The sequence below is a fragment of the Thalassophryne amazonica genome, chromosome 9, assembly GCF_902500255.1.
Source record: "Thalassophryne amazonica chromosome 9, fThaAma1.1, whole genome shotgun sequence".
NCBI lineage: Eukaryota > Metazoa > Chordata > Actinopteri > Batrachoidiformes > Batrachoididae > Thalassophryne > Thalassophryne amazonica.
This window is the reverse complement of record NC_047111.1, coordinates 52,620,304-52,642,221: the sequence shown is the minus strand read 5'-3', so window position 1 is coordinate 52,642,221 and position 21,918 is coordinate 52,620,304. Positions and strand designations below refer to the sequence as shown.

At 40.0% G+C, this 21,918-nt stretch overlaps 1 protein-coding gene across 2 annotated transcripts in view; it reads left to right on the top strand.

Annotated features, from left to right (window-relative positions):
• The window catches only part of LOC117517126 (glucocorticoid receptor-like), a 243,476-nt gene that overhangs the window by 129,665 nt on the left and 91,893 nt on the right, over positions 1-21,918 (top strand). The window contains exon 4 of one of the 2 annotated variants that reach the window (XM_034178047.1): positions 4,038-4,064. The exons of the other annotated variant lie outside the window; for it this stretch is intronic. Coding sequence (XP_034033938.1) covers positions 4,038-4,064 — 27 coding nt within the window. The remainder of the gene's footprint in view (positions 1-4,037; positions 4,065-21,918) is intronic. 2 annotated transcript variants of the gene reach the window in all.

Sequence of the window (21,918 nt, the reverse complement as noted above, 5' to 3'; positions counted from 1 at the left end):
TGTTTAAACCCGTCCATATAATTAGCTCTGTATGACAAGCATGTTCTGCTGCTGCTGGCCTTCTGTCACTCTTAGAGAGTGTACTGACTTAAGCCCCATATACACATAGACGGTAAGAGCTCCTGGAAGCGTCCCGGAAGAGTTTTTGGCCGTCTTAAGGATCACACGCCGTTGTTAACGCCGGCACTAGGGGCGTGGCTTAGTTTTGGCTTTACCGGGAATCGTCGAAAAAATTATTCAACATGTCGAATAATTCCAGGAGCGCTCCCAGAGAATTCGTTTGACGACGGAGACAACGCGAACAACGGCGTTTGATACTTTTTAATCGCCGTTTCATCCTGCCCCTTCCTGTAGTGCCGCAGTTTACACTGCCGTAATTGGCGGCCGGCGTTGGATCCCTAATCAACTGCATGTAAAATGGCGATAGAGCCCACATCAGCATCCTCAAGGGCATTTTAACCGGCGACAGAGGCAGACAAAATGGCGGCGCTAGCGGACAGTACGTCGTTCTAAACGCCACCTCCCGGTTAAGGGCGTTCCAAACGGCCAATAGGTGGCGGTCAATATAAAAACGCTAGCGCTGCATGCAGGCCTCTCACCCGCGGCCAGCTCCAGATATTTTTGCAGAGAAGCTCCAGTATGCCTCCTAAAAGAAAATTGGCAGCGGCAAGGACTTACCAAGAGGTCTGGTTCAGAAGCAGAGGAGAGGCCTGTGGTGGAGACGAGCAACACGTTGAGGAGGGGAAAAGGAGAAGAAAAGGCTGAGTATGATCTCCCTCCCCCTGCAGTGACAGAGGCATGTATTCCTGCTGTTTCAGCCTATTATACTCTGGGGGCGGTGCCTATATGCAAAAGTTCCTGGAGTAACACAGGATTTTCCTGGATAAATCCAGCAGTACACAGAGCATTATCGGCGGTAACAGAACACTGCCGTTCTCACGCGCATCTTAACCTGCGATTGTAAAGGATAGAACTGGGTATTAACCCCCGTTGCCTGACGTGTGCCGGATGCTACGGCGTCAAAACGCTGCTTTATTCGGCGGATTTAGTGGCATTTTATCTGCGTATTTGCTGCTAGTACAGTGGTCAAAACGCCGGCGAAATGCTCCACCCCTTTCCACCACGAAAACAGCCGGAACTACCGCGAACTTCGGTCTACATACTACCCACCGACAAAACCGTCTATGTGTAAACCATGCTTTACTGTCTGGGTGTGTAGTAGGCAGTGATAATCTAACCACTTTTTTTAGTAACGAGTAATCTAATGCGTTAATGTTTCCAAATCAGTAATCAGATTAAAGTTACTTCTCCAAGTCACTGTGTGTTACTATTATTTTTGCATTGTGGGTCGATAGCAGCATTAAACTTGGTCCGTGGGCAGGAGGTCAGGGTTCAACTGAACTGCCCACTTTCAGCGAGCTGTGAGCTTTCCATCTGCAGTTTTCTGCAGAAGCTACAACTCGTCCTCACCTCTTAAAGTGCGGTGACAACAGCACACCTGCACTAAGCTTTACAAAGACATTTTTATACTTTTTTCTCCTTTATTTAGAATTCTGAGCTGAGCTGCTCCATATCTGCGCACTAAAAACAGCTGATCCTCCGCGACGCGTCAACAACTAACACTATTTTCCACTCAAATGCACCTAAACTCTCTTTCTGAGGACCACATGATGTGAAAACACAATAGAACTTTCTTACTTGTAAATCTGGTCATGTTTTCTGCATAAATAAATGTTATCCATTCTTTGTGCTCAAACGCCAAAGCAGGGTTGAATCCAGATGGAATGGGGGCGTGGGGCAGGGATGTGCCCCCCTCACAACACCCCTAGATTAAAGGTCCAGTTTTGAAGCCTTTTTTTTTTTACTACAACTACTAATACTACTTATAATAATAATAATAATTTTGACAAGTAAAATGTTTATAGAAAATTTAAATGCTAGAAAAATATTAGAAAGAATTTAATAGTTACATTTATACACAATGTAGGTTAGAAATTGCAAGTTTTACTGTTACAGTGCTGTCACCAGTTAAATATGAGGTCAAGAAGGAGGTCTTTATTTTACTCTTTATAAAACAAGTATTTATTTTCATAGAAGTCAAGAAAGGGTGACTATAAAGTGAGTTGTGGCCATACAAGTATCATTGTCATGTTGAGGTGGCAGAGGGTTGTTGTCGGCAGCTGGGGAAAGTAACTACAAAAGTAACTAGTAATCTAACTTAGTTACTTTTACAATTGAGTAATCAGTAAAGTAACTAAGTTACTTTTTCAAGGAGTAATCAGTAATTGGATTACTTTTTCAAAGTAACTGACAACACTGGTGGTAGGCAGGCTCCACAGCCGAGGACAGAAAGGCGGTGCAGAGGGTCATGGACACTGCCCTAAAGATCATCTGCTGCCCTCTGCCCAACCTGGAAAACATCACCACATCCTGCTGCCTTAGAAAAACCAATGCCATCACAGGAGATCCCTCACACCCTGCCTACCCCCTGTTTGATCTGTTGCCCTCTGTACGCTACAGGTCAATGAAGTCCCAGACCAGCAGGCTGACTAACAGCTTCTTCTCCTGTGCCATACGTACTGCAAACACCCATGGACACATAAACACACACACACTCACCCACAAACCTACTCCCATGCCCCCCCAGCCCCCCCCGACAACAACCAAGCCACTCTACCTCCACCACCACCCACCCACCCTCCTCCCAGACAACAAACATCTCAACATACCCCCTCCCACTTTTAGCCAAGGTTGGGTAGGATTACTTTGAAAGAATACATGTGGATTACATGTATGTATGTACATACATTTGGATTACTTGTAATCTGATTACATTTCAAAGTAATCCTACCCAACCCTGCTTTTCGCACCTTAAAAGCACTGGCTTCAGTGCCCCAATGTTCACAATCACTGGCCAAAATGTTTACAGTCACTTTTTAAACTGTACTTTTTATTCATATGTTTTTCATATTTTTTATATATATATATATATATATACACACACACACACACATACACACATATACATATCTCCATTTTTTGCACTGTTCCATAATTTACAGTATATTTATATTAGTATACAGTACATGTTTCATATTTAAACAATTTTGTTGCGGTGTCTAAGTATGGCTTGTTTTTTGTGGTATACAGTAGCTCTGCAGGAGCACCCCCACTTTCGTTGTCCACCCCACCTCCCACCACCACCCCCTTCCCTGTACAATAACTGTAAAAACTATTCTATTCTATCCTGGTTTACTCAATTTCAAATAGCTCCCATGCAGACCACACTTGTACCAGTCATTAATGGATCCCTCAGATGTGGTTCCAAACAAGTACTTGTGATCCCTTCATCTTTTCTGATCTGGATCTTGATGTGTGTCTGCAGACCACTTTCCCCTTTCTCATCCAGGTAGCATTTCAGACAGGAAACCAACCAGAAAAAAAAACATTCCAATGTAACACCATCTTAAACAACAAATGAACAGACGATATGCTAACCTACTTGCATGTTAGGGCAGCACGGTAGCTTAGCGGGTAGGGTAGCACTGTTTTCTCACAGTAAGGTGAGGCAACCATCTGGTCCTTTCTGTGTGGAGTTTGCATGTTCCCCTGTGTCTGTGTGGGTTCCATCCGGGTGCTGCAGCTTCCTCCTACTTCCAAAGACATGCAGGCTAGGTGAACTGTAATTGACCATAGGTGTGCACATGAATGTGTTTGTCTGCCTATACTGTAGCCTTATGATAGACTGGTGGCCTGTTCAGGGTGTACTCTGCCTCTCACCCAATAACCACTGGGACAGGCTCAAGCTACCCTGTGACCCTTAATTAGAATAAGCTGATTTAGAAAATGAATGAATTTGCATGTTACCCATCAAGGGTTCTCTGTGTGAGATTATCACCTGCGTAGATTGCACACATGTGCTGCGCCGAGTGGAACATAGGACCCTGTGTTTTAAACGGAGCTGCAGAACCCTGTGAAAGTTACATGTGTGACTTCTTTTTTCTCCCCCTCTCCATTCTCCGGTCTGTATGGTGAAGGATGGAGAGCACGGCAAAACTCAGATGGTAAATAACTGCACCTTTAATAATAATAATATTAATGATGATTTACCCATGTGTTCCCACTAAACAACGAGCAGTTTGATCATGCACACACAGACTCATCTGCCAGCTAGCTGTTAATGCATGCAAATGTCCTGATTTGGTTATTCAAGTCAGAGTTAAGTGCCTGTTCGTGTTTTTATACTCTCCCCTTTCTGCTTGGAATGCTCCTTCTGATCTTCATAAGTGGTAGATTGAACAGGTATAATCAGCCCCTCCTTCTAATCTATCTAGTAACACTGTTCTCTTGGTCTCTACCCACTTAAAGTATGAGGATCGGATCCCATTTTTTTCTTTATTCCATTGTGCTGTTCATTTTCCTGTTTCTGCAGACAAATAAGGTCGAAACATTAAGATGTTACTTCCAGCAGTGCCGACCCATTTCTAAAAAATGTAGGAAAGCATCATCAAACATCATCACAAAGTATTTCATATGAAGGTTGTGTGGCATTATGGCTCTTACAGTCATAGCAATTTAATATGTAGCTTATAGGACTGTTAATAGTAAGACCTTTCGGCTGCTCCATTGTTTGCACTTGGGGTCACCACAGCAAATCCAAGGTGGATCTGCATGTTGAATTGGCACAAGTTTTATGCTGGATGCCCTTCCTGACACAACTCCACATTACATGGAGAAATGTGGCAGGGGTGGGATTTGAACCAGGAACTTTCTGCACTGAAACCAAGTGCATGAACCACTTGGCCACCACCTCTGCTTATAGGACTGTTTTAATGTGTTACAAATTTACAAATAATTGCAGTAAAGTGAGTAAAAAAAGCACCACTACTGCCCGGCTGTCGGGCGACGATAATTTTATTTTCATTTCAAATTAATTAATTGCAGACTATCAAACAAACCCTACATTTATACATGTAAGAGAAAAGCACAGCACACGCATTCAGATTTTTGGGCACCCTAGACTTTTTTCTTCATTATTGAATAAACAGAAATTTCAATTTCAAATGTCTCAACATTCCTGGGTGATTCTTAGACTATGGGCACTTATTATGTCCTTTGATCATATTGTATGAAAAACAGAAAATTTCACGCTTTTATAGTTATCTTTACAATGAAAGTGTTTTAAGAAATTTGTTCTAGTAGTCTATGGTGACTTTTTCACCTTTTTTCAGCATCATTATATGCAAATATTGCCGTTTTGTGCTTGTCCCACACCCAGACTTTTGATCTTCAATGATGAAAATGAATGGTAAAAAAAACATTTTTCTAATGTTTTAAAATATCTCTGAATAAAATATCAGTAAAATAATCAAAACATAATTGGGGTATTCAATGTCATACAACTGTTGTGATTTTTTTAAAACAAAATGTAGTTGTCCCACACTATTGCTGTAATTTCCACCACAACACTGTAATGTCCCTTTAAACAGTTTGTATGAAAGATTGTTTGGGTAGTTTCTATGGAGATAAACAGTGACATCAGAGCACATGTATATAGCGCCAAGTCACAACAAACAGTTGCCCCAAGGCGCTTTATTGTAAGGCAATGGTGTGGTGGAAATTACATTTACAAGGCCAATAGTGCCCGTAGTTAAAGAATCACCCTCCTATTTTAAAAAATAAAGAAAAAAAAAATCAGTGAGGGTTTTTTTTTCCTATTTCATGAAAGAAAGTGGTCAATGATCTTGCTGCAAAGCAAACTGTAAATGTAAATGGACTGCATTTATATAGCGCCTTTCCATCTTTATCAGACGCTCAAAGCGCTTTACACGTCAATGCCTCACATTCACCCCGATGTCAGGCTGCTGCCATACAAGGCGCCCACTACACACCTAGAGCAACTAGGGGATTAAGGACCTTGCCCAAGCAGCCTTTTTTTTTTCAGTCAGGCTGGGATTTGAACTGAGGGTCCTCTGGTCTCAAGCCCAACGCTTTAACCACTAGACCATCACCTCCCCTACAATTGTAAAAATAAAATAAGCATTCATCACACACTCTCAATCATCCATGTGATTCAGTGATGGCATAAAATCACATCTGCAAAGACTGGGACATTGACACAGTTTCTGTAATTTTTCAAACGCACACACAGATGAGGACAAAATTATTAGCCCCCTATGAAGTTAAACATTTTCTTCAAAATTTTCAAAAGTGCTTTTTTAACAGAACAAGCTATTTTCAACCATGGTCATCCATGGGCTCTAGATTATGTAATGTTTATAAAATAGGTAGCTGAAATTTTTCACCGGTGGTAATAAATCATGCAAAGTCAATAAGTTGGAATGGCATGTGAGTCCAGAATGTTTTTTGAACCTTAGACCTAAACAGTTTTTAGAAGAACACTTTTATTTCCTGTTAATTACATAATTTTTAAATGTTAATTTACTGTCTTAATGTATTTACAAATTGTTTAGGTTATTGTTATCTTATACACACTGTTATTATTATGATTATTTTATTATATATACATGTATATATTATTGTTTTATATTTACTTCTATTTTGTCATTTGATTTTTAAATGGGTCACAATGTGTTTTCATTCTCTTGTGTCATCCATGTATTTTTAACATTTATTTATTTATTTATTTATTTTTACAATTATATCATGTACTTACATTGAACTTACTCAATAAAATCATGCATGCTTTCAATATATAGATGGTTTACTGCCCCATGCTGGAGTGGCGTGAGTCCAGAATATAATTCTCAATGTCCATTGTTCAGTGTTCTTAGCTAATATCTGTAGTTTCTCCAAAAATATTAGTCCTATCAACAGCCCATTTTGGCAGTGTTCATCCTTAATGCAAGATACATAAGCAAACCAAAACTGCAAATGTCAGCTCTCCCCAGTTTGTCTGTGATTGACGTTATATGCACAGATGCGCGCGCACACACACACACACACACACACACACACAGATGTTTCTGTCTTTTCTGCATTCTGCCACAAGCAGGGGGTTTTATTTTACACATCCACAAACAGAGATGGTGGCAGAAGACATCAGATGCACTACACTTGTCAGTCATGGTAACGACAACATAACACAAGACTAAACTGACTAAACCAGTTGACCTACAAAAACACAATAAATCAGTAACACTAACAACACTGTTAAACTAACATGAACCACAATAACATTTAAATCCCCTGAACTCCCATGGTGCATTGCAGCACATCCATTGTTCACACTAGTTCTGTGATATCACTATATATATATATATATGTGTGTGTGTGTGTGTGCAAATAAAAACTTTCATGTTGTCATTATGGGGTGTTGTTGTGAGTAGAATTGAGGAAAAAAAAAATAATTTACTCCATTTTTGGAATAAGGCTGGAGGATTTTATTAAAAAGACCTGAAAGTTCAGCTACAATTTGTCAGAAGGTACATCTGAGATGCAAGCCTAGATTTTATGTTTTGGTGAAAGAAAACACTCCTCTATACCACTTCATCATGAAGCTGTATAACTGAGGATACAAAATGCAAAACTTGAACTGTGCACAATTTCTCCAACCACAGCCACAAAAGCCCGTAACATCTTCTGGGCTGTCTGTGTGTCTTGGTGGCTTTCCTCACTCTTCTTCTTCTTGCACAGTCACTCAGTTTTTGAGAACTGTCTACTCCACACAGATTTATCATAGAGTGCCATACTGTTTGTATTTCTTCATAAATGATGTAAATAAAGTTCAAGACATATTCAGTGACTTGGAAATGTTCATGTATCCATCTCCTGACTTGTCTGAAGAAAACTGGCAATTAAACTGATTATTTACAGGTATTATCCTAAAGGGGCTGATTACTTATGCAACCCATCATCTTGGCTTTTATATTTTTAATCAATGTATATCAAGTTGTAGAGATTTGTTTTCAGTTTGATTTAAGGAAGATAATTTTAAAATTTTATATTGAAAAGCCTGATTTACTTTTTGTATTTGAAATGCCATAAACAAATTAAAATGTGAGAAATACCAAGGGGCTGAATACTTTCACAAGCCACTGTATATATATATATTATAATGTGTGTGTATTCTTTCTTTCAGGCCTCTTGTCACATCCTAGCTAGTTACACAAGACAAATTTTCCTAAGGGGATAATAAAGTGTATCGTACTTGAATAACAGTTGGCCAGACTACTAGGAAGTAGTTTTTAGTTAGCAGATCCTGGTTAGGACTGAGTGACCAACCCACAGAATAGATTTTGTGGTAGTGAGAGTGAGGCAAAATGCACGGTTGGGTTAGCTTGTTTAGCTACAGATGGAGGCTTTGGCTGAAGGCAAAAGAAGGAGAAGGAGGCTATCAGCGTGAGTCAGCTGGCACTTTGGACACCACAGATGGCTGTTTACGCTGTTGTTTGCAGTAACTACATGTGATCACAGCAGTGGCTTTTTACAGTGGCCTCTGTCTTATCATCACACCTCCACTCCATGTGTTTCTGATTACCCAAAGTCAATGTTTTGATTTTCACAAATTTGTAATGTAAAAATGGCTTGGCAGATGACGGATTAAATTAAAATCTTCAAACATGAGCAGACAGATGTACAAATAGAGATATTATGTACGACAAAGGGACTGCATGATATGAATTTATATCTTTTTTTTAGATTAGACACACACTGAAGCAATGAGCCCCGAAACTTCATTTAAATTGTAACATGTTTATTTGAAGAAAGTCTGTCTTATAAACTGGTTTTAGAAAAGTCTCATAAGTTTTTTTGAGACATAGTTATCAAACTGAATGTGTGTTCTGGTGGCTCAACAACTCCCCCCCACCCCAATTCATGGACATAATTTCCAATGTAGTAATTTCAGGGTTGTTTTTTTCAACAAACCAAAATCATAGGTTTTTTTCTTTTTTGGTCAGATAGCGTATGTCACAATAGCGCTTAAAAGAAACAACACTTGTATTGACTTGATGATAAGGTGCCACAAAACGTAACTCTTGAAAGATACAGGTATATACACATTTAGTACATGAGCCTTCAAGAAGTTATCACTGCAATACATTTGCATAAAAGTGCAAATATACAACTGACAAGATATTAATACTATTCAGGTAATAAGATAGGTCACAATTCAACAAAGTCATCCAGTAGTGTGAAATAAAGCGTAGAGGAAGCCGGGGCACAGTGGATCAGAAATGTTTTGTGGCAGCATAAACACATTATGCATAGGTTTAGGTCATTCTATTGTGGATTTAATACAGCAAGTTATTGTTTATAAGGCTGTGTTATTTATGTCCCCCCCCCACAAGTGTAATTTACAGGTGTTTAAAATCGATTTTAAAATTTTTGATTCACTGTGCCCAGTGAATCAGTGTCCGAGGCACAGCGAATCAACTTAGAATATGATGAAAAAAAACATATGATTATAAAGATTTCTTGAAAAATTATTAAATATATGCTGATGCATATACAAACTATAATCCAGCAAACCAGCTATGTAATGTGTGAGTGTCTTATATAGTGATATGTCCTTTAGAAACTATTATAAATACAACTGTCGTAATTTCTGTTGAAATGTGAAAACAGTTGTTTATATACACAAATGATAGAATTCATGGAAAAATAAATATATAAGCTTCAACAAGTAATATTTGTCATCCACTTGATACTAGGGCTTAGTAAATCACTTTCTAGACTGATTCACTGTGCCCCAGGTGCATGTGACACACGAGTCATGTTATGAAATAGCTGATAGCCTGGAGAAGACATAACACATGCTCATCAGTTGAACAGGGTAGTCTTCTAACTAATAAGTTTTTTTTGGAGCACCTTTCCTCTGTTGTGAGAAATAAATACAAAGACACTGACATCCACAAAATTTACTTTTGATAGGAAAAACTGACTTCACTTGCCATTTAGTTTTACCCTTAATGAATCCAAAAACAACACACTAATTTATAAGGGGGATGTCTTTATGCATAAAAATATGGCATAACTGCTGAAAATATATGTAGTTTTGCAGATATAGTTACTGATACACTGTGCCCCGTGATAAACCGTGCCCCAGTTTCCCCTACATCTCAATCATGCTTCTAGCTGTACATATAAAGGCAGTTATTTTGAAAGCTGAGGAACAAAGGTGAAGCTTGAAACTTGTTTGATTGTGCTTCATCTGGGTACAAACTTGAAGCAGACACAGCAGTTACTGCATCTGTGTAAATGAATATAAGAATGGGCACAGGTTGGGTGAAACATGGTGATTTAAAATCTTCTTGTTCAACCAGTCTTTGCAAAATCAATTTGGCCACACTTGTAGCTTTGGAGGCCAGGCTGGGCGAATTGGAGACTCGGCTCCGCACCGTGGAAAATTCTACAGCTAGCAAGGCCCCTGTAGTCGGTGCGGACCAAGGTAGCTTAGCCGCCGTTAGTTCCCCCCTGGCAGATCCCGAGCAGCCGGGAAAGCAGGCCGACTGGGTGACTGTGAGGAGGAAGCGTAGCCCTAAACAGAAGCCCCGTGTACACCGCCAACCCGTTCACATCTCTAACCGTTTTTTCCCACTCGACGACACACCCGCCGAGGATCAAACTCTGGTTATTGGCGACTCTGTTTTGAGAAATGTGAAGTTAGCGACACCAGCAACCATAGTCAATTGTCTTCCGGGGGCCAGAGCAGGCGACATTGAAGGAAATTTGAAACTGCTGGCTAAGGCTAAGCGTAAATTTGGTAAGATTGTAATTCACGTCGGCAGTAATGACACCCGGTTACGCCAATCGGAGGTCACTAAAATTAACATTAAATCGGTGTGTAACTGTGCAAAAACAATGTCGGACTCTGTAATTTTCTCTGGGCCCCTCCCCAATCGGACCGGGAGTGACATGTTTAGCCGCATGTTCTCCTTGAATTGCTGGCTGTCTGAGTGGTGTCCAAAAAATGAGGTGGGCTTCATAGATAATTGGCAAAGCTTCTGGGGAAAACCTGGTCTTGTTAGGAGAGACGGCATCCATCCCACTTTGGATGGAGCAGCTCTCATTTCTAGAAATCTGGCCAATTTTCTTAAATCCTCCAAACCTTGACTATCCAGGGTTGGGACCAGGAAGCAGAGTTGTAGTCTTACACACCTCTCTGCAGCTTCTCTCCCCCTGCCATCCCCTCATTACCCCATCCCCGTAGAGACGGTGCCTGCTCCCAGACTACCAATAACCAGCAAAAATCTATTTAAGCATAAAAATTCAAAAAGAAAAATAATATAGCACCTTCAACTGCACCACAGACTAAAACAGTTAAATGTGGTCTATTAAACATTAGGTCTCTCTCTTCTAAGTCCCTGTTGGTAAATGATATAATAATTGATCAACATATTGATTTATTCTGCCTAACAGAAACCTGGTTACAGCAGGATGAATATGTTAGTTTAAATGAGTCAACACCCCCGAGTCACACTAACTGTCAGAATGCTCGTAGCACGGGCCGGGGTGGAGGATTAGCAGCAATCTTCCATTCCAGCTTATTAATTAATCCAAAACCCAGACAGAGCTTTAATTCATTTGAAAGCTTGTCTCTTAGTCTTGTCCATCCAAATTGGAAGTCCCAAAAACCAGTTTTATTTGTTATTATCTATCGTCCACCTGGTCGTTACTGTGAGTTTCTCTGTGAATTTTCAGACCTTTTGTCTGACTTAGTGCTTAGCTCAGATAAGATAATTATAGTGGGCGATTTTAACATCCACACAGATGCTGAGAATGACAGCCTCAACACTGCATTTAATCTATTATTAGACTCTATTGGCTTTGCTCAAAAGTAAATGAGTCCACCCACCACTTTAATCATATCTTAGATCTTGTTCTGACTTATGGTATGGAAATAGAAGACTTAACAGTATTCCCTGAAAACTCCCTTCTGTCTGATCATTTCTTAACATTTACATTTACTCTGATGGACTACCCAGCAGTGGGGAATAAGTTTCATTACACTAGAAGTCTTTCAGAAAGCGCTGTAACTAGGTTTAAGGATATGATTCCTTCTTTATGTTCTCTAATGCCATATACCAACACAGTGCAGAGTAGCTACCTAAACTCTGTAAGGGAGATAGAGTATCTCGTCAATAGTTTTACATCCTCATTGAAGACAACTTTGGATGCTGTAGCTCCTCTGAAAAAGAGAGCTTTAAATCAGAAGTGTCTGACTCCGTGGTATAACTCACAAACTCGTAGCTTAAAGCAGATAACCCGTAAGTTGGAGAGGAAATGGCGTCTCACTAATTTAGAAGATCTTCACTTAGCCTGGAAAAAGAGTCTGTTGCTCTATAAAAAAGCCCTCCGTAAAGCTAGGACATCTTTCTACTCATCACTAATTGAAGAAAATAAGAACAACCCCAGGTTTCTTTCAGCACTGTAGCCAGGCTGACAAAGAGTCAGAGCTCTATTGAGCTGAGTATTCCATTAACTTTAACTAGTAATGACTTCATGACTTTCTTTGCTAACAAAATTTAACTATTAGAGAAAAAATTACTCATAACCATCCCAAAGACGTATCGTTATCTTTGGCTGCTTTCAGTGATGCCGGTATTTGGTTAGACTCTTTCTCTCCGATTGTTCTGTCTGAGTTATTCTCATTAGTTACTTCATCCAAACCATCAACATGTTTATTAGACCCCATTCCTACCAGGCTGCTCAAGGAAGCCCTACCATTATTTAATGGTTCGATCTTAAATATGATCAATCTATCTTTGTTAGTTGGCTATGTACCACAGGCTTTTAAGGTGGCAGTAATTAAACCATTACTTAAAAAGCCATCACTTGACCCAGCTATCTTAGCTAATTATAGGCCAATCTCCAACCTCCTTTTCTCTCAAAAATTCTTGAAAGGGTAGTTGTAAAACAGCTAACTGATCATCTGCAGAGGAATGGTCTATTTGAAGAGTTTCAGTCAGGTTTTAGAATTCATCATAGTACAGAAACAGCATTAGTGAAGGTTACAAATGATCTTCTTATGGCCTCGGACAGTGGACTCATCTCTGTGCTTGTTCTGTTAGACCTCAGTGCTGCTTTTGATACTGTTGACCATAAAATTTTATTACAGAGATTAGAGCATGCCATAGGTATTAAAGGCACTGCGCTGCGGTGGTTTGAATCATATTTGTCTAATAGATTACAATTTGTTCATGTAAATGGGGAATCTTCTTCACAGACTAAAGTTAATTATGGAGTTCCACAAGGTTCTGTGCTAGGACCAATTTTATTTACTTTATACATGCTTCCCTTAGGCAGTATTATTAGACGGTATTGCTTAAATTTTCATTGTTACGCAGATGATACCCAGCTTTATCTATCCATGAAGCCAGAGGACACACACCAATTAGCTAAACTGCAGGATTGTCTTACAGACATAAGGACATGGATGACCTCTAATTTCCTGCTTTTAAACTCAGATAAACTGAAGTTATTGTACTTGGCCCCACAAATCTTAGAAACATGGTGTCTAACCAGATCCTTACTCTGGATGGCATTACCCTGACCTCTAGTAATACTGTGAGAAATCTTGGAGTCATTTTTGATCAGGATATGTCATTCAAAGCGCATATTAAACAAATATGTAGGACTGCTTTTTTGCATTTACGCAATATCTCTAAAATCAGAAAGGTCTTGTCTCAGAGTGATGCTGAAAAACTAATTCATGCATTTATTTCCTCTAGGCTGGACTATTGTAATTCATTATTATCAGGTTGTCCTAAAGTTCCCTAAAAAGCCTTCAGTTAATTCAAAATGTTGCAGCTAGAGTACTGACGGGGACTAGAAGGAGAGAGCATATCTCACCCATATTGGCCTCTCTTCATTGGCTTCCTGTTAATTCTAGAATAGAATTTAAAATTCTTCTTCTTACTTATAAGGTTTTGAATAATCAGGTCCCATCTTATCTTAGGGACCTCGTAGTACCATATCACCCCAATAGAGCGCTTCGCTCTCAGACTGCAGGCTTACTTGTAGTTCCTAGGGTTTGTAAGAGTAGAATGGGAGGCAGAGCCTTCAGCTTTCAGGCTCCTCTCCTGTGGAACCAGCTCCCAATTCAGATCAGGGAGACAGACACCCTCTCTACTTTTAAGATTAGGCTTAAAACTTTCCTTTTTGCTAAAGCTTATAGTTAGGGCTGGATCAGGTGACCCTGAACCATCCCTTAGTTATGCTGCTATAGACGTAGACTGCTGGGGGGTTCCCATGATGCACTGTTTCTTTCTCTTTTTGCTCTGTATGCACCACTCTGCATTTAATCATTAGTGATTGATCTCTGCTCCCCTCCACAGCATGTCTTTTTCTTGGTTCTCTCCCTCAGCCCCAACCAGTCCCAGCAGAAGACTGCCCCTCCCTGAGCCTGGTTCTGCTGGAGGTTTCTTCCTGTTAAAAGGGAGTTTTTCCTTCCCACTGTAGCCAAGTGCTTGCTCACAGGGGGTCGTTTTGACCGTTGGGGTTTTACATAATTATTGTATGGCCTTGCCTTGCAATATAAAGCGCCTTGGGGCAACTGTTTGTTGTGATTTGGCGCTATATAAAAAAATTGATTGATTGATTGACTTGTGTACTAATCCACCTTGTGTGCTTATGCAACTCTGGCACGACCTTTCAACTGAAGATCGTTAATTCAAACAAACATATCACTCTTGCCTGGCAGTGCAAATAATTTGACCTGATATCAATAATACTTGTCTCTTAAACCATGATTCAATGTCAAAATAGATTTGGCTGAAGCCTAATACTATTCCAATACAATGTGCCTTTATTATATAGAATTTAAAGTTTGTGCACAGACAGATCTGGGTTTTGTTTTTTAGTGTTTATATATGTGTGTGTATGTATGTAATTTTTCTGATTTGACCATACACTTTTGAGATCTACGTATACAGGAAATTAATTTTCAGTCTGTAATTTTTTTCCCTTTTCATAAAATGCACCAGTGCTGTTATTGAATGCATGTCAGCTCAAAAACCAGCGTCAGACTGCGTGAACCCCACTGAACTCTTATATTGCAGCCATTAGATAACAGTGTTTTATGGATCTAAAGGCCATTTTGCTACTGCACAGTAGACTTGATATAATGTCTCATCTCAGCCAGTCATGAATGCAGTTGTCAAGCTCAGTCTTTTCAGTGTATTGATTGAAAAAAAACAAAAAAAAAACAAGCACAGACAATATAGATTAATCAGTGAACTATAATTTCTCAACACAACAGAACAAACAGTGAACAACGCACAATCAATAGAGCCAATAACAAACTCGGTTAACCTAATTCTTCATACCATAACAAGTAATTATATTGGTTTTTATTAAGTCTTTTTAAGCCAACTAAAGTACCACATCATTTAATGCTATCAGAACAGTTATTCCAAATATTTACACCTTTTAAGAAAACACAATGACTTTTTACAGTACAGTCTTTAATTTATCAAATACTAATGTTACTCTGAAATTACAGCTGGACTCCCTCATTTTAAACAGATCCTGATATGATCTCAATCTTAATTGGTGTAATTTATTAGTTTGTTTGTGAACAATCTGTAACCCACAATTTTTCATATATCGTTATGAAATTTTTTACAGAAGATTCATATCCTGATGGTGCAAAAGATCAAAGTCAGAAAAAAAATCTTGGAAAATTAGAAAAATCCCTTTCCTTTAACATTGAACGAATGTTCAAGAATTCATAACTGTCAAAAATGACTATCTTTCATATTTGATAGTGTTATGTAGAATGGTATACAAATAATGAATGTTTTTGAGTTCAATGGTACGAATATTTTATGAGGTGAAAGCTGGAACAAACCATTCAACGAGGCAAACCGAATTAAATATTCGTTTCATTAAAAGAATGGCCTCTACTGGTTGATGATGATGATTTATTTTATATAATGGCTAAAACAGATCCTTGTCATTTTATATTTATATTAGTTTACAAACAATAGAAAAGGGACTTACATTTTGGTGCCTCCTCAGTGCAGCAAAAAAAATAACACCAGAAATTAATCCAGCTTTGGTGCGGCACTGCTGCTTTGACATCAACACTCGAACACAAGCTTTAAATAGGAGTCCAAAAATAATTCTGACAATGAAGTCTGCCATGACGTGCATCAAATCTTCATCCGTTAGCAAAACAAATTCCGCCGTGTTCGTGTTAAAGCTAAGCACTGCCTGGCTTTATTGATCAGTAGAGCGGGAAGGTGCTTGTACACGTGTACTACCAAAAAAAAAAAGACTATTTCCTCAGTGCAGTGAAAAAAGTCACATCAGACGACTTAGAGCGCAGTGGATTTGTTTTGTGTGTGTGTGCGCATGTATGTGTATATGTGCATAGGTGCGTGTGTGTTTGCACAAAGTGCAATGGTACCAAATGTATGGAATCAAATTTGCACTCTAAATCCAATGCAACACAAATGGGAGGAATAATCCATTTCACGTGGCATACAAAGCACCAATCAAATGACAAGAATCCACTCAGCTGTTATATAATATACTCTATTAATTGACAAAGTTTTATCCAGATCTGAGCCAGATTACAGATTTTGTGGCCATTTACATTTAAAATTGAAAACCCATTTCATGTTTATTTTACATTATATTTTAATCAAATGTGCCCCAATCACTCACACATTTGAAAAGTGAGGTGCAGACAGATACTCACTATCACCTGACAAAGTTTGAGCTTGATCTGACACGGATTGTGGATTTTGTGGACATTTGAATTTATTATTGAAAAGCCCGTTTGATGTGCATTTTGCATGATATCTCAATCAAAAGTGCCCCAATCACTGTCATTTGTGACAATGAGGTACAAACTGGTACTCTCAAAGAACAGACTAAGTTTGATCCGCACTTTAAGTTTTCCAAACCTGAAGTAGGACTCATGCAGTTAGTCTGCTCACATCCAAATGTCTTTTCACTAATTTATTGTACAATTCATTTCTTTGTAGTAGTTGTATTTTGAAAATACTGCATAAATTAGACATCATAATTCGAATGAAGTTATCTTGTTTAACTCCACAGTTTCAAATGTAATATAATTCTAAATTAATTCAGAAAGCCTAACAATCTTCCTTTATTAGTCCCACAAATGGGAAATGCAAGAATCCAAAATCTCTCCATATGCTCAGCTTGGTTCAGACACTCTGTCAACAAGGGAAGAGGGGTTAAAGCAGCCCAAGTAGTCTGAGCCATGCTGTCATTAGATGATCTTTGACTCACAGCCAGTCGTGGAGGCCAGAGAATGTCACATAGGTATGTCTCCTCTTTCACTGCGAGAGGCTGCGCTCTGGCTGCAGCGTCTGCTCGTGGCAGATCCTCACTGAAAGCTCATGGCTCATTAAAAGTCTGCTAACGAGTCTTTCATTGGATTCAGGTGTGTTAGAGCAGGGAGACAACTAAGAGTGTCAGGAATGTGGCTCTCGAGGACCGAACTTGGCCACCCCTGGTATAGAGGGTGTCTGTCTCCCTGATCCGAATTGGGAGCTGGTTCCACAGGAGAGGAGCCTGAAAGCTGAAGGCTCTGCCTCCCATTCTACTCTTACAAACCCTAGGAACTACAAGTAAGCCTGCAGTCTGAGAGCGAAGCGCTCTATTGGGGTGATATGGTACTATGAGGTCCCTAAGATAAAATGGGACCTGATTATTCAAAACCTTATAAGTAATAGAAGAATTTTAAATTCTATTCTAGAATTAACAGGAAGCCAATGAAGAGAGGCCAATATGGGTGAGATATGCTCTCTCCTTCTAGTCCCTGTCAGTACTCTAGCTGCAGCATTTTGAATTAACTGAAGGCTTTTCAGGGAACTTTTAGGACAACCTGATAATAATGAATTACAGTAGTCTAGCCTAGAGGAAATAAATGCATGAATTAGTTTTTCAGCATCACTCTGAGACAAGACCTTTCTAATTTTAGAGATATTGCGCAAATGCAAAAAAGCAGTCCTACATATTTGTTTAATATGCGCATTGAATGACATATCCTGATCAAAAATGACTCCAAGATTTCTCACAGTATTACTAGAGGTCAGGGTAATGCCATCCAGAATAAGGATCTGGTTAGACACCATGTTTCTAAGATTTGTGGGGCCAAGTACAATAACTTCAGTTTTATCTGAGTTTAAAAGCAGGAAATTAGAGGTCATCCTCAAAGATCCTTCAAGGGTCTGCAAAGAGCCCTAAAGAGACACAAAGATCCAACAGCGCATCCAACAAAGGCTGCATTCCATAGGGATTGGGGTGAGATCGTCGTCTTCCTGTTCCGGAGCACAGCGGTGTTCTGCTGTATCTGTTAGCTGTTTGAACTGAGCTGTTTGAGTTCTTTGAATTAACAGTCTTTTTCAAGACTTTTTTACTTTTTTTTTACTTTTTTTTTTTACTTTTTCACCGTGCTCCAACGCCTAAAGAAGACCTCTAACGGTCGAAACATCGCGACGGAGCACTTTTATCAGCTAACTTTCATCAGCGTTGGCAAGCTAACTAGCTTGCTAACGCTTTCGTTTTTATTTTTATTTTATTTTTTAGCACTGTTGTCGTGCTGCTCCACAGCCTGCCTAGTGGATTTTTATTTTATTTTAGCACTGTTGTCGTGTGTTACCTGTGCTGCTCCACAGCCTGTCCAGTGGATTTTTATTTTATTTTTTAGCACTGTTGTCGTGTGTTACCTGTGCTGCTCCACAGCCTGTTCAGTGGATTTTTATTTTATTTTTTAGCACTGTTGTCGTGTGTTACCTGTGCTGCTCCACAGCCTGTTCAGTGGATTTTTATTTTATTTTTTAGCACTGTTGTCGTGTGTTACCTGTGCTGCTCCACAGCCTGCCTAGTGGATTTTTATTTTATTTTTTAGCACTGTTGTCGTGTGTTACCTGTGCTGCTCCACAGCCTGCCTAGTGGATTTTTATTTTATTTTTTAGCACTGTTGTCGTGTGTTACCTGTGCTGCTCCACAGCCTGTTCTGTGGATTTTTATTTTATTTTTTAGCACTGTTGTCGTGCGTTACCTGTGCTGCTCCACAGCCTGTCCAGTGGATTTTTATTTTTTAGCACTGTTGTCGTGTGTTACCTGTGCTGCTCCACAGCCTGTTCAGTGGATTTTTATTTTATTTTTTAGCACTGTTGTCGTGCGTTACCTGTGCTGCTCCACAGCCTGCCTAGTGGATTTTTATTTTATTTTAGCACTGTTGTCGTGTGTTACCTGTGCTGCTCCACAGCCTGTCTAGTGGATTTTTATTTTATTTTTTACCACCGTTGTCGTGCGTTACCTGTGCTGCTCCACAGCCTGTCTAGTGGATTTTTATTTTATTTTTTACCACCGTTGTCGTGCGTTACCTGTGCTGCTCCACAGCCTGTCTAGTGGATTTTTATTTTATTTTTTGCCACCGTTGTCGTGCGTTGCCTGTGCTGCTCCGCAGCCTGTCTAGTGGATTTTTATTTTATTTTTTGCCGCCGTTGTCGTGCGTTGCCTGTGCTGCTCCACAGCCTGTCTAGTGGATTTTTATTTTATTTTTTACCACCGTTGTCGTGCGTTACCTGTGCTGTTCCACGGCCTGTCTAGTGCATTTTTATTTTATTTTTATTTTTTTTTTACCACCGTTGTCGTGTGTTACCTGTGCTGCTCCGCAGCCTGTCTAGTGGATTTTTATTTTATTTTCTACCACTGTTGTCGTGTGTTACCTGTGCTGCTCCACAGCCTGTCTAGTGGATTTTTATTTTATTTTTGCACCGTTGTCGTGCGTTCGCTGTTGCCGTGCGTTACTTGTGCTGGTTCATGGCCTGTCTGGTGCCTTAACTAAAGCACTCCTTCTGCTGAATCACCTCTAAATTATTTACACATTATTCACTTTGCGTGTTTTTAGGAATCCACTAGGTTGCGTAGCTACTAGCTTTTAGCCGATTTAGCATGGCGGCTTCTCCTGTCTCTCCCGCACTTTTCTGCTCTGGTTGTGAAATGTTTAGCTGTTCCTCGGCCTCCTTTAGCAGTAACGGTACTTGTAATAAGTGCAGCTTATTCGTAGCTTTGGAGGCCAGGCTGGGCGAATTGGAGACTCGGCTCCGCACCGTGGAAAATTCTACAGCTAACCAGGCCCCTGTAGTCGGTGTGGACCAAGGTGGCTTAGCCACCGTTAGTTCCCCCCTGGCGGATCCCGGGCAGTCGGGAAGGCAGGCCGACTGGGTGACTGTGAGGAGGAAGCGTAGCCCTAAACAGAAGCCCCGTGTACACCGTCAACCCGTGCACATCTCTAGCCGTTTTTCCCCACTCGACGATGCACTCGCCGAGGATCAAACTCTGGTTATTGGCGACTCTGTTTTGAGAAATGTGAAGTTAGCGACACCAGCAACCATTGTCAATTGTCTTCCGGGGGCCAGAGCAGGCGACATTGAAGGAAATTTGAAATTGCTGGCTAAGGCTAAGCGTAAATTTGGTAAGATTGTAATTCACGTCGGCAGTAATGACACTCGGTTACGCCAATCGGAGGTCACTAAAATTAACATTAAATCGGTGTGTAACTTTGCAAAAACAATGTCGGACTCTGTTGTTTTCTCTGGGCCCCTCCCCAATCAGACCGGGAGTGACATGTTTAGCCGCATGTTCTCCTTGAATTGCTGGCTGTCTGAGTGGTGTCCAAAAAATGAGGTGGGCTTCATTGATAATTGGCAAAGCTTCTGGGGAAAACCTGGTCTTGTTAGGAGAGACGGCATCCATCCCACTTTAGATGGAGCAGCTCTCATTTCTAGAAATCTGGCCAATTTTCTTGGATCCTCCAAACTGTGACTGTCTAGCGTTGGGACCAGGAGGCAGAGCTGTGGTCTTATACGCCTCTCTGCGGCTTCTCTCCCCCTGCCATCCCCTCATTACCCCATCCCCGTAGAGACGGTGCCTGCTTCCAGACCACCAATAACCAGCAAAAATCTATTTAAGCAAAAAAATTCAAAAAGAAAAAATAATATAGCACCTTCAACTGCACCACAGACTAAAACAGTTAAATGTGGTCTATTAAACATTAGGTCTCTCTCTTCTAAGTCCCTGTTGGTAAATGATATAATAATTGATCAACGTATTGATTTATTCTGCCTAACAGAAACCTGGTTACAGCAGGATGAATATGTTAGTTTAAATGAGTCAACACCCCCGAGTCACACTAACTGTCAGAATGCTCGTAGCACGGGCCGGGGCGGAGGATTAGCAGCAATCTTCCATTCCAGCTTATTAATTAATCAAAAACCTAGACAGAGCTTTAATTCATTTGAAAGCTTGTCTCTTAGTCTTTTCCATCCAAATTGGAAGTCCCAAAAACCAGTTTTATTTGTTATTATCTATCGTCCACCTGGTCGTTACTGTGAGTTTCTCTGTGAATTTTCAGACCTTCTGTCTGACTTAGTGCTTAGCTCAGATAAGATACTTATAGTGGGCGATTTTAACATCCACACAGATGCTGAGAATGACAGCCTCAACACTGCATTTAATCTATTATTAGACTCTATTGGCTTTGCTCAAAAAGTAAATGAGTCCACCCACCACTTTAATCATATCTTAGATCTTGTTTTGACTTATGGTATGGAAATAGAAGACTTAACAGTATTCCCTGAAAACTCCCTTCTGTCTGATCATTTTTAATAACATTTACATTTACCCTGATGGACTACCCTGCAGTGGGGAATAAGTTTCATTACACTAGAAGTCTTTCAGAAAGCGCTGTAACTAGGTTTAAGGATATGATTCCTTCTTTATGTTCTCTATTGTCATATACCAACACAGAGCAGAGTAGCTACCTAAAACTCTGTAAGGGAGTTAGAGTATCTCGTCAATAGTTTTACATCCTCATTGAAGACAACTTTGGATGCTGTAGCTCCTCTGAAAAAGAGAGCTTTAAATCAGAAGTGTCTGACTCCGTGGTATAACTCACAAACCTCG